Source organism: Lactuca serriola, chromosome 8 (genome assembly GCF_051521515.1).
Source record: "Lactuca serriola cultivar US96UC23 chromosome 8, Lser_US96UC23_V15, whole genome shotgun sequence".
NCBI classification, from domain to species: Eukaryota; Viridiplantae; Streptophyta; class Magnoliopsida; order Asterales; family Asteraceae; genus Lactuca; species Lactuca serriola.
This window is the reverse complement of record NC_136415.1, coordinates 142,462,530-142,475,791: the sequence shown is the minus strand read 5'-3', so window position 1 is coordinate 142,475,791 and position 13,262 is coordinate 142,462,530. Positions and strand designations below refer to the sequence as shown.

The 13,262-nt window shown below is 35.6% G+C and overlaps 1 protein-coding gene across 2 annotated transcripts; it reads left to right on the top strand.

Moving 5' to 3' along the window:
• Positions 1-3,501: 3,501 nt before the first annotated feature.
• LOC145066437 (serine/threonine protein phosphatase 2A 57 kDa regulatory subunit B' kappa isoform-like) lies at positions 3,502-6,921 on the top strand. Of its 2 annotated transcripts, none has more exons than XM_079013686.1 (3): positions 3,502-3,712; positions 5,100-6,301; positions 6,394-6,921. In XM_079013686.1, exons 1-3 carry the CDS (start codon positions 3,685-3,687, stop codon positions 6,721-6,723), a joined length of 1,560 nt encoding a protein of 519 aa, XP_078869812.1. In that variant the 5' UTR covers positions 3,502-3,684; the 3' UTR covers positions 6,724-6,921. The 2 variants fall into 2 exon arrangements, with proteins under 2 accessions (XP_078869812.1, XP_078869811.1); XM_079013685.1 differs by lacking the exon at positions 3,502-3,712 and adding an exon at positions 3,987-4,102.
• Positions 6,922-13,262: the final 6,341 nt, after the last annotated feature.

Genomic DNA, 13,262 nt, shown 5'->3' with positions numbered 1-13,262 from the left:
TACTTCAACGATATGATCCAGTGGTATATTCGGTTCAGGGCAACTCTTCTCGCCATCATTCCTTGCTTATTCAATGTTACAAAGAAGGCTGATGCTGCTGGGTCTAGTAAGCCGAAGTAGAGTCTCGCCCCATTTGACGCAAAGGTGGAGATTGTTGGGTGTATGGTGTTGCGTCTTGGGCTCGGTTCTTAGCCTTGTTTTGTATCCGGATTGGGCCTGTCCATCCGTGATTTTTTTGTTAGGGTTTGAGTATTTATAGATGCTTGCATGCATTTTGGTACGTAATTTTTTGGAGTCGATTATTCATAACGTTTATTATTTTTATCGATTGTAACCCTAAAAGCCTCTACATCGGAAGTTCTTTGTCGAGCTCTGCTGAGGCTTGAATCATTAAGCATACTGTTGATTCCATCTCTTGTTTATTACTTTGTTGAATTGTTTTGCTAAACCTGTGTAAGATCTAAACGATCTAAGAGATTAATATCTCATCATTCTCAAATGATCTTTCCTCTCTCTCTCTCTCTCTCTCTCTATATATATATATATATATATATATATATATATATATATATATATATATATATATATATACTAGCCGTTTACCCGCGCCAAGCGACAGGTGTGACAATGGTGGTTGAATGCTGAAAGATGAATTAAACCCTAGAAATGGAAACGTCAGCGATATATAACCAAGATTTGTAAACAGAAATTGCGAGATTTGGGGAAATACGAAGATAATGAATGAACCGGGTCAAAATAGCCTAAGAATAGGGGATAAGAGATTTGACATTTTCAACTGTTGACCATATGTACTCTACTCTTTTTGTAATGCATAAATTGATTGTACAAATGCATTGTATGTTTGTACGACTTAAAATTCAGCATTTGACCAAAAATGCTTTATAAGGTAATTAAGATATATATATATATATATATATATATATATATATATATATATATATATATATATATATATATATATATATTAAATCCAAAGGAGCTTAGGAATAGTAATTTTTAGGCTTTAGGTTTTTGCCACAAACGTTTGCTGAATTTGACACTTTTAGTCCCTAAAGTCAAATTTTTTATATTTTTGCCTTTTTGATAAGTTTTTGTGCCTTAAGGTTTTTGCCACAAATCTTTCACGAATTTGACACTTTTAGTCCTTGCAGTCAAATGTTTTATATTTTGGTGTTTTTACCACAAATCTTTAATGAATTTGACACTTTTCGTCCTCGTAGTCAAAACTTTTACATTTTGACATAAAAAAAACACAAAAAAACACAAAAAAACCTCCTTTAAAATTTGGCCACCGTATTTTCCCAACTTTGACACCTTTAATATTATCGTCACAACATCTTTGGATTTTCTCCATCAATGTCCCTTCTTTTCGTTGTACACTGTTGACATCTAATTTTAAGGGTTGTCGACTTTCTCCCCTATTTATGGTGATTTACAATTTCAGCACATATCTTTTAAAGTTAGTCGATTTTTTCCATATTACCTCAAAAACGGTGTAGCCGCGGGTTCTTTACTAGTTAATAATAATAATAATAATAATAATAATAATAATAATAATATATGTACTATAAAATTATAAATGGTTCGGGGTCGGGTAAATCAGACGAGTATTACCTTAATACAATAAACACCCAAAATTTGCAAATTTTTTTAGAACAAATTTTGTATCTGGTTAGGGCTAATTTAGTTGAGCTAGGTACTGCCGGACTTGAAACTCGACTCGACTAAAAAACTCGAGTTCGAAACTTAGCTCGAGCTTGACCCAAGCCTTAATTTAAAGATCGAGCTCAAGCTCGATAAAGTAATCGAGACTTTCGAGTTCAAATCGGCTCGAATCGATTAACTATTATAAAAATAAAATTACGTTAAATTACGATTGAATTTTGATTAAACTCTTGAGCTCGACTCGTATCAACTCTACAATACGTAAATATTAAAAAAAAACAAAGGTTAAAAGTGTAAATATACCGATACTCGATTAATCTCGCGAGTTTCACGAGCTAAGTATTTCAATACTAAAGCTTGACTCGATAATGTACTCGAGTTGCTCAAGCTCGACTCAACTTAAGCCGAGTCAACTTCAAGTATTTTTTGAGTCGGTCTCAAGTATCTCATGAGTCGATTCGACTCGGTTATACATCTAGGGTCCAATAACCATATACCCGGTCAAAACTCGATCCAAAAGTTTTGGGTTCCATAGGTTGGGATATTTTTTTAATCTCTCTAATAAACCATGTGAATAACATACAGAATAAAAAGTTGAAGCAAATGATTTTATGAATCATCATTACTATAAACATATACTAAACATTAATTTTTGTCAAAATAACTAATTTGCGCAAACACTTGTAAAATATAGTGTTTATTTTTTCAATTTTAGAATTAATATTTATACAATATAGTGTTTATTTAATGATGTTCAAAATAATTGTTAAGGTATATATTTAAAATATGTATAATAAGTTGAAAGAATCATTATCCTCTAAATAAGTAACCGACGTTTGGACAAAATTTTAAAACAGGGTCTTGGGTTGTGTTTTGCACATAAATTAGCTAATAAAAAAACTCTTGAAAAATTTTCATATTGTCGATGTTCTAATAAAACCATCTACAACAGAAAAACTATATATTTTTTTAAACAAAAAACTTTAAATAGAAACGCTTTTTGTATCCTCTTCACTATGAGAATTTTTTTACTTTTGATTATCTATATTTTATTTTTATAGTTGCTTATTTGCTATAAGTTGAAAAACTATAGGACCCATCCATCATTGAAAAAGCCTAAGAAAAAAAGCTTGTTAATCATTAAGCTTAGAGCGTGTTTGGCACGGAGCTTTTAGTTTCTAGCTTCTACGTTTGACAAAACGTTCCGTTTTAAATAGAAAACCTCGTTTGACACTATAAGCTTCTAGCGTTTAATTTAATTAAAACGCTTACAAGCTACCCGCTACCCGCTACAAGTTACAAGCTATTCGCTACCAGCTAGTTTTGCCGAACACATCCTTGGTAAAAAAAGCTTGAGTTTGAAAAAACTCTTTTAACAGCTTTTTCAATTTTCAAAACCTTTTTTTGACTTGAAAAATTCATACCATATCATGGATATGATGCTCTAAACTAACTTATTTTGTTATTTGTTGACATTGATGTAATATAGTGTTTGATGAGAGAGTTTATAAACTAGTTTTTTTTAAATACTTATAATAGGGTAATGAGATTTTTTTCAAATATATTATTATATGTTATGTTCATTGATTTTTAATTATATATATGAATATTTGATATATTTACGACAAGCTTATCAATTATTTTTTTTTACCAAATATTCATAATTATTTTTATTTTTTTAGTTATGACATTATTTTTAAAATATACAAAACAATAACAGAAACAAAAATGAAATATTTTATTCATTTTACTTTTGGTGGAAATTGGTAAAGTTTGAAGGTAGAAAATCAAAAGATGAAAACAAAAATAAAGTTTGAAGGTACAAAATCATGAACGAAAACCTATTCCTTGGATGCTTACAGAAAGGAAAGATGGGATCCTCCATCGCCATTATTATTATTATGTCTTCGATTTCAAGAAATTAACAGAACTCTCTTTCTCTCTCTCTCATGTTCATGACTTCTTCTTTTATCTAATCTCTCTCTCTCTCAGAAGCCCATGTCCATTTTCGTCCCAGAAAATCCAGGTACTTTCTCTCTCTATACATACAAACATATGTCATATGTCCATATATGTATAGATCTCTTCCGACTTACATGCTTTTTCAGTCTTCTGATTTTTACATTTATCTTTAATCTTGTAATGGGGAAACAAGTAGTTGTGTGAAGAACACTTCTTGCATTCAACAATTTTAGTGGGTAATTTTGTAGCCTCCGATTCCAAATTTGAGAATTTTAGGTCTTTTTATGATCTGGGTTTTCTTCTATTTTTATTTTCCATTTTCTTTGTGATGAATTTGCAGATCTTTATTTAGGTTTCAGATCTGGGCATCCCATTCTTAGATCCCTTTTCGGTACTCTTATGAATACACATGCTGTTCTTGAATTTGCTTGTCGCCCATTGGATTCTCGTATATGTATGTTAATTATAGATGTAATTTCAACTTGGGGCAATGAATGTTCGCTTTTCGTGAAAATCTGTTCAAGATTTTCTTTAAAAGTTTCAACTTTTTTTAATCCATTTTGAGATTAGATCATAACGAAAATTGTTGTTCGATTGGGTTTTTTTTTTCTGTTTAACGATTTACCTAAAAGGAAATTGACTTTATTATCTTTATTTTTACCTCTCAATACATCGTATATCATTGCAAACTAAACACACTTATTGAAAAACAAGCGATTTTGTCTATAATCACTTGTTCTTGCTAGGTTTAGTGTCTATTTTCCATTTTCACAACAAAGATTATTCGATCACAACAAGAATCACATTATGATAGTACGAAGGTTGATTTATTATGTAGTAAAAGTTGCTAGGTATTCTTTTTTGTTTAGGGATAAATCCAATAAATGGCAATGTACTTCGGTTTATTTGTTTATTATAGCATCTTACTTTTAACTATTTCTTTTACAACATTGTGCTTTAATTTTATTCTTCTTAACACATTGTAATTTGACATATCTACCCACTTATAGCAGTGTACTCAAATCTTTTTCTTATTAAAGCCTTATACCTTGAAAAATCTGCCCAATTATAGCATTGTACTCTCAGTCTTTTTTCTATTAAAACGTTGTATTATGAAAATTCTATCCAATTATAGCATTTACTTCCAATTTTTTCCTTATTAAAACATTCTACTTTAAAAAATCTACCCCATTTTAACATTGAAAATTGTTTTGTATTTCGATGAAATAACTATAACCCAATAGATTTTTCAAATTACAATACTGTAATAGGAAGAAGCTATAATACACAAATTACAGAGTACATTATCATGCATTTAATCCTTTCTTTTATGGTAGGTAGAGGAAAATGTTTATTGTGTAACAATTTTTTTCTTGAACATTTGATCAATGTTTGTAGTTTGCTACTTTCTGTAATAAAATTCTAATCTCCATTTTTTCATCTTGTTTTAGGTTTATTATTGGCTTCAAATTCAACAGTTTCCACTATGATCAAGCAATTTCTCGCAAAAATCCCTCGGAAGTCATCAAAATCCAACACATCAGATCCCGATGGGGGCAGTTCTTCAAGTAGCATAACAAATGACGTAAGCAACAACAATGGCTTCCTCAACACATACAACGCCATTTCAAGTCGATTAAACACCGTTAAAAAAATGTCTTCCTCGATTTTCCCAGCCAGCATCATGCCAGCTGGCGAAATGATCGATCCACGTGTCCCCTTCAAAGATGTCCAAAATTCCGATAAACTAAGACTACTCATCAGTAAGTTAAATCTTTGCTCAAAATTATATGATTTCAGTGATCAAAATCAAGATTCTATCGAGAAAGACATAAAGCGACAAACTTTATCAGAAATCATCGATTTTCTCTCATCCGAATCCCCAAAACTCACCGAACCCGCGATGTTTTCTATTTGTAAAATGTGCGGGAACAATCTATTTCGTGATTTCCCGCCAAAAAATTCCATTTTTTCACAACGTGGTGAAACGGAAGATGAAGAACCGTGTTTTGATCCCGCGTGGTCGCATTTACAACTTGTGTACGAGATTCTCGCTCGATTTCTAACCCAAACTTCCCTCGATCCAAAAATTGCCAAACAATATATCGATCACTCATTCATATTAAGATTACTCGATCTTTTTGACACTGAAGATCCTCGAGAACGCGACTGTTTGAAAGCGATTTTGCACAGGGTTTATGGTAAATTCATGGTTCATAGACCCTTTATTCGGATGGTTGTGAGCAATATTATATACCGATTTGTTTTTGAAACTGAAAAACACAACGGGATTGCTGAATTGCTGGAGATTTTTGGGAGTGTGATTAGTGGGTTTGCGTTACCATTGAAGAAAGAACACAAGATGTTTTTACTTAGGGCTCTTGTTCCTCTTCATAAACCGAAATCTGTGGGGGTTTATCATCATCAGTTGACTTATTGTGTTGTTCAGTTTGTAGAGAAAGAACCAAAATTATCAAGTGATGTTATAAAAGGATTGTTGAAATTTTGGCCTGTTACAAGTAGTCAAAAGCAATTGATGTTCTTGAGTGAGTTGGAAGAGTTGCTTGAAATGATTCATACGGATGAGTTTGAGAAGATTATGGTTCCTTTGTTTAGGCGTATAAATTGCTGTCTTCGTAGTTCTCATTTTCAGGTAATTTTTCAAATTTTTTGTAGTTTACCCAAAAGGGTATTTTAGACATTTGACTAATAGAAAAACTTTTTTTTGTTTTTTTAAACGTGTAGGTGGCTGAACGAGCACATTTCTTATGGAACAACGAACACATACTCCATCTTATCATGTGTAATCGGCAGGTGATCATGCCTCTTGTTTTTTCCTCTTTAGAACAAAACTCCCAAAAACATTGGAGCAGGACAGTTGTCAACCTTGCACAAAACATGATGAAAATGTTGGACGATGTTGACCATGAGTTGGTGGTGTCATGCCAAGGGCGGATGGAGGAGGACAAGTCAACGTTGACCGTGGCGGCTGAGCGGCGGCGGTTGACTTGGGAGCGCCTTGAAAGTGTTTCAATCATGGAAGAAACCGCTACTACTTGTGTTGTTTCTTGCTAGCAAAAGTCATATGTAATAGGAAACCGGTTTTGCATTAGATTTCTTCTTGTGTTTTTTTAAGGAGAAGAGCGAAACGGGGCCCGCTTTGTGGCTGCTAGTTGTTTGTGGAGTTTGAGGATGTTCTCGGGGATGTTTGGTGTTAACTCTTGAGGATGTTCTTGTTGGATGAAAATAAAGAGTATTTGTTGGTTGTTTTAACACTTTGTTTTGTATGTGAATTTGGTCAATGTGAATCCAATGTTAGTAGTGATTGCCCCTTGGTGGTTGTGTTTGATAAACGAGACATGATTGGATGGGGTTAGAGAGACTTTTTAGGTATATATTAGATGATGAAAAACATTAGGCTATTTATTTTATTTGGTGCTCTGATGTTTTGATAATGTTTTAGACAAATATTCAAAATAACCACAAATTTTTAAGTTGAGATGGTTGGAAATTCCAGTAAAAATCAAAATTGTTAACCACAAAAACCTGAAAGTAAAAAAAAAAAGAAAAAATCTATGGAAGTGGTGGTGATTGTAGGTGAATGGATTCGATGATCTCAAACTTAGAACTTATGCCCTTATATAGATGGGCTTACAAACTATTAGACAAGAATAAAAACGTAAGCGATGACGTTTAAACAATGGCCATTATTTAACTTGTTACATGTGACCGACAACCTTGATAATTATAAAGATACTTTTAACAAGTGGTGGAGACTTCTTGATGACTTCTGAACATCCAAACAACTCAACTTTTGAAAACCCGTGATATGTGAAATAATTTCACATACAGACCCTTCTAGCTTTTGGATAAAGGTATGGATCCATGGGACGATTCAATTTTATCGTTTTTAGACAATAATCATCCCACCCGGGGTCCACAATAAAAATTGAATCGTCATCACTGTTGTCACTATCTTCTAGAAATCCTTTGCTGTTGTAGCGACATTTGTTTTCTTTTTGGGTATTGTCTTGGACTTCTATGGGCTTATATATTATTGCGGCCCAATCGTTGTGCGAGGGCTTCCAGTTCGATGAGGATTTTTCGGGCTTCTTTGTTTTGGATTCGAACATCTTCCTTTTGGTCAAACCAATGGTTGTCTCTTGTTGATTTTCCAAAGCAGACTTGGGCTTTGCACTGTATGATTGCTTGTAGATTTCGCATTGCTTTGATTGCTTCTTTTGCTGCTGATAATTTGATATCTTGGGCGACTGATCTCCATGCATCAGATTTATCCATTCTGATTGGGGTTTGATTGGCTCTAAGCTGGTATTGTCTGTACAATGCTCCTGGTTCTTCCAGTGTGAAGATTGTTTTAGTAAAGATTCTTGGGAGTGGTTGAAAGTCTTCATGATTTCATCGCAAGTAATCTTCATATTCTTCTGAGAGGCAGAAGGGGATTGTAGAACTTCCTCCACTGAGTAAAGGGTTGCTGCTGCTAACCGTTTCATTTCTCCTGTGAATTCTACAAAACAAAGGTTAACAAGTCTTGAGAGAGAATCAGCTAGATGTTTCCCTTCTATATGCTCTATGTTAATCTTGACGCATGTTCCTGTGACTGCATCTGCAAACTTTATCCACCTAACCCTTGAGGATTTGTTGCTATTAGCTTTGTTGTAAAAGCTAATAATGGCTTGGCAATATGTCCTTAAAGTGATTTCTTGTTTATCAAGGTAGTAGATTTTTAGTTTCTCCCGAGTGTTGATGCAGGCATTGATTTCAGCATCAATTGTGGATTGGGTTGTTGAGAACTTGCCACTTGCATATGCACAAATCTTCTCTGAGCTTCTTGGTTCTTCCTTTTTGTTCTTCCATTTGACTATACCTCCCCATGCTTCCATGCATCTGTCTGTTTCTAGGATGATATAAGCATATTCAGGTGGTATCTCAAGGTCTGGGAGATTCTGAACTTGCATCTTGATCCTTTTGATTAACTCATGATCAGAGGGCTTCAATCTTTTGTCTCCATGAGCATTTGTCTTTTCATATAGTGGCCTTAATAGTATCCCAAGTTTTGGGATATGATTACTAGCATAGTTAAGGATTCCTAAGAATGACATTAACCCTTTTCCTTGTCTTTAATTCTTCTTCGTTGAAGTTCACAATCTTCTTTATGATGTGCGGTTGCAACCTTATGGTTCATTCTCCTATGATTACTCCCAGAAAATCTATTGTTGGGACTGTTATCTTCATCTTTGTTGGAGATAGGACTAGGCCATTATTCTTACATATTTGCAACATCTTCTCCAAGTGCTTTGCATGTTCTTTTTCGTTTTTTGAGAAAACCAGTATATCATCAATATATACTGCGATAAATGATGTTGTACCTCTGAAGCATTTATCCATTTTTCTTTGGAACACTGCTGGGGCATTATTCAAACCAAATGGCATAACTAGCCATTCATAAAGTCCTCCAGGTACTAAGAATGTTGTCCATGGCATTGATTCCTCATCCATGGCGACTTGATGGAACCCTGATTTGAGATCAAATTTTGAGAATATTTTTGCACCTCCTATTCTCTTGATGATTGTATTTATGCCTGGTAAGGAGTATTGGTGCTTGTATGTGTTGTCATTCAAGGATTTATAATTAAAAACCATTCTTTGTTTCCCTATGACCTCCTTTCCAGTTGCAGGATCAATTGTTGTTCCTGAGTTTACGATCATTGCCATCGTTTTGTGTCTGCTTTTGCTTGGACGAATAGCACCAATCTTGAGTAAACTATCAACATGTATTCTGAACGAGTCTTCCATTGCTGGTGTCACATGTTTTAGCGGTCGATCTTCAATTGTAATGTCTGGATTAATAATATCCAGTTTACAAAGCTCACCATTCTTCTTCCAATGCTTTAAAGGTTCTTCTCCGATGTAACCTTGGAGCTTTAACCTATCAATGACAGGTTTAAACCGTTCTAGGAATGCATTGTTATTTTCTTGGTTGAAATAAATAGATTCATTTATTTCAAAGAAATCTTCTTCACTAATTTCAAGCTCGGTGATGGTAACTTCAGCAACCTCAGATTGCTCTGAAGTTTTGATCTTGGTAACCTTCTTAAAAGTAGTTATCTCATCACCTTCTATACGAATTCCTCCTTTCATGGACCTTAGGAAGTTGGTTCCTATCAGCATTTCAATACCATTGCTGCCATACATATTAAATGCATATATAAGGGGAATTTTGAACTTGTTTCCCTCGATGAGAAAATAGCCTTGCTTTATTTTGTGAGTTGCCTGCTGCCTTGAATTTAAACCATTAAAAAAACATTGTGGTTTAAAGGTTCAAGTGCTTCTTCTGGAATAACCTTCTTGTTTATGCAGCATGCTGATGCTCCTGTGTCTATTATTGCGCCGATCCCGAATGTTGGGCAATTAGGGATATCAAACTCAACTTTTACATTGTAAAGTGAGTTAGTTATCTTCCTAACTTTTGGGTTTGATGTAGCGTTTTCAGAGTAATGAATCTCTGCTTCCATGAAGGACCTTGCTACATGAAGTTCACTTAACAATGGGAATTCTTCTTTAGGGAATTGAGGCTTTTCCCCTTCTTCCTTCCTTTCTTGTAGTTCCTCCTTTAGCCTTCTTATTTCTTCGTTCTTTTGTTCTTCAAGCCTTACTTGTTCAACTTTAAGCTGATTGATTATCTTAAGAGTATCTGTGAGATCTTTTATTAGCAGGCCTTTTTCAAGCTGCCATGCTTCCTCTCTCTTTTGTATTTCTGCCTTGGTATCATAAAACTCTTTGGCTAGATCCTTAATCATCTGCTGCATTTGTTCCGTTTTCTCTTTCAAAAGTTCTTTGAAAAGCTTTATTTCCCTATTGGTAAAGTCACTTTCTTCTTCCGGCTTAATCTGCTGTTTTTTTCTTAACGTTAACTGTTTTGCCAAGATAATTTTTGGCGCAAAGAGCACATGTTGTGAGTTGGCACTTAGGACAGTTAAGTCTTGACACGTCTGTGGTTAGTATTCCACAATAATAACAGATCGTGTAATTTGTGACTGTGTTTTCCTTCCAATCATGCTCACAGTTTTTACTTTGAGCTGGCAATTCTTTGCTTGGTTTCCACGGTCCTACGGATTGAACCATATCTGCTATTTTTGTTGGTGGTCCTGGATGAAACATAAAAGCATAATGACTATGTTGGATATCTTCTCTTTCATCTTCGCTGCTACCTTCATTATCTTCATGTGTTATTGTGAAAGTTGCTTCTTCAAATGGAGTATCTTGGACCATAATACTGATGCTTTGATGGGTATCTCCTTCTCCTTCTGATATTCTATAGACACTGGTGTCATCAAGGTCTGCTGAGACAATGTCCTAGTTGTCATCAAGATCCAATTCTTGATAGACAGCTGATCTTGCAATGTTACCTTGCTTGCTTTTGCAATCTTTTACGAAATGCCCTTCCTTTCCACAAACAAAGCATTTGCATATTTTGACTCGTCCTCTGTTATCTTTGTACTTTCTTTTGCATGGCTTTACATGAGAACCATGTGGCTTTCCTTTGTAAGTTTTGACTTCCTCATTCCGTACTTTTTCCCGTTGTTTCTGTAACAATCAGGAATTGGTATGGCTGAACAAAGAGATAAATCTCTAAGCTCTTTGGCAAGCGCCACATCTTTTCGCATTTCTGAGATGAAAGTGTGAGTGAATTTGATTGCAGGCAGAACTCCTGAACTTAGACCAGGGTACCTGACTTTAAATGATTCTTCAACTTTCTTGAATAGAGAAGGTGGAAGTTTAGCAAAAAGTTTTTCTGTTGTTGAAGGGAAGTACAGCCTTCCAGACTTTATTGCTAACTGTCTAAAATCCTCTAAGAATGTCCACAAGTTCTTGGTTTCTTCACAAGTTATTATGTCTAGATCTTTGTAGGCTCTGTCTTGTTCATCAGTTGAGCCTCGGTATGGATCTTCTAACAATATAAACTGCCTAACTTGTGATGTTATATTTTGTGGTTCATTAGCGATTGCTTTCTGGGTATGTCGTTCTCCATTGTTGCCACATTAACTTTTCGCTTTCTCTAAGAAGATTTTGAACAAAGGCTAATTTTGATTTGTTGTCAGTCCATGTTTGGTTATTGAGCCTATTGATTGTTATAGACTCCCATCGTGCTATTACATCTGACCATAAGCCTGGATCTGCTGGTAGAACAAGCATTACACCTGATTCCGTCCATGCTGGTGGCGGATTCCACTGTGAATTATGATATTCACCATATCTTCCATTAAAAATATTTCCTTTTCTTTGAGGATAACCAAACTGGTAGTCTGGTCTATAAATTGGCTGTGGATTTTGTCGTGCTTGTGGGTAGACAGCTGGTTCTAATATTGCATCATCTGGAGATTGATAGCTTGCACCAGATTCTGCGTCATTTGTTGTTGGAAAAGCATGTTCTTCGTGTTTTTTGACCATTTGTGCTGCCATTTTGTAACACCGTGAAAATTTACAGCTAATTTAAACTTTTCAAAAACAACCCATATTCATTAAGTTATTACAAAAGGTTTTCAGTTCATTTATTATCAGAGTATCCCAGAAACATCAACATAAAACTGAGGAGCGGTACGATCACGCCTTCGCCTTGCCACGGTCTCCTGAAGTACCTGAAACAATACACTGAAACTGTAAGCCCGAAAGCTTAGTGAGTTACCCCCAAAATACCAACCACAATACTATACACATATCATAAACTGAACAACCATGCATATCAAGTCTACTGTTTGACTGGTCCGCCTGCACCAGGCCTTCAGTCTACCCAGTCCACTCTCTCTCCGAGTCTACAGTATGACTGGTCCGCCTCCATCGGGCCTTCAGTCCACCTGGTCCACTCTCTGAGTCTACAATATGACTGGTCCGCCCGCACCGGGCCTTCAGTCTGTCTGGTCCACTCTCCGAGCCTCGGCACGTCTGGTCCGCCCTCTTGAGGCCTTCAGCCTATCCGGACCGCTCGTCGGGCCTTCGGTCTAACCGGTCCGCCATGGGTATGTTGGCCTACAACACAAAGTAGGACCCGCCTCAACCCAACCCCGGTCCAACAACCATGTTCACATAAACATATAATCATATAGCAATTCACAACTAATCAACCGATCTAGCAGATCACATAATATAGCAACATCCTAACCAGGATACCGACCTAACCGGTCACGAACATAACATCATCCTATATACTAGGATACCGACCTTAACCGGGTCTCTAACATAGCATCATCCTATATACCATGATGCAGACATAACAAACAACTACCCGGATTCCCATCCGATAAAGGGCCGACCTTGGTGCCTTAGACCCTGTTGATATAGTAAGGATAACTCACCTGCAACTGCCGACTTGAAGAAATAAGATCACGCTGCTCCAACCACCAGTATGAGCTCCACCACTGAACATTACCAATTAACCAAAACCAATAAGCACCAATAATTACCAAAATACCCATGGAAGTCAAACTGGTCAACCATTGGTCCAAGTCAAAGTCCTAAGTCAAAGTCAACCTTCCTGGTTGACCCTACTCGTCGAGTCAAATCGTTGACTTGTTGAGTTCCTATGCTCAGAAACTCCC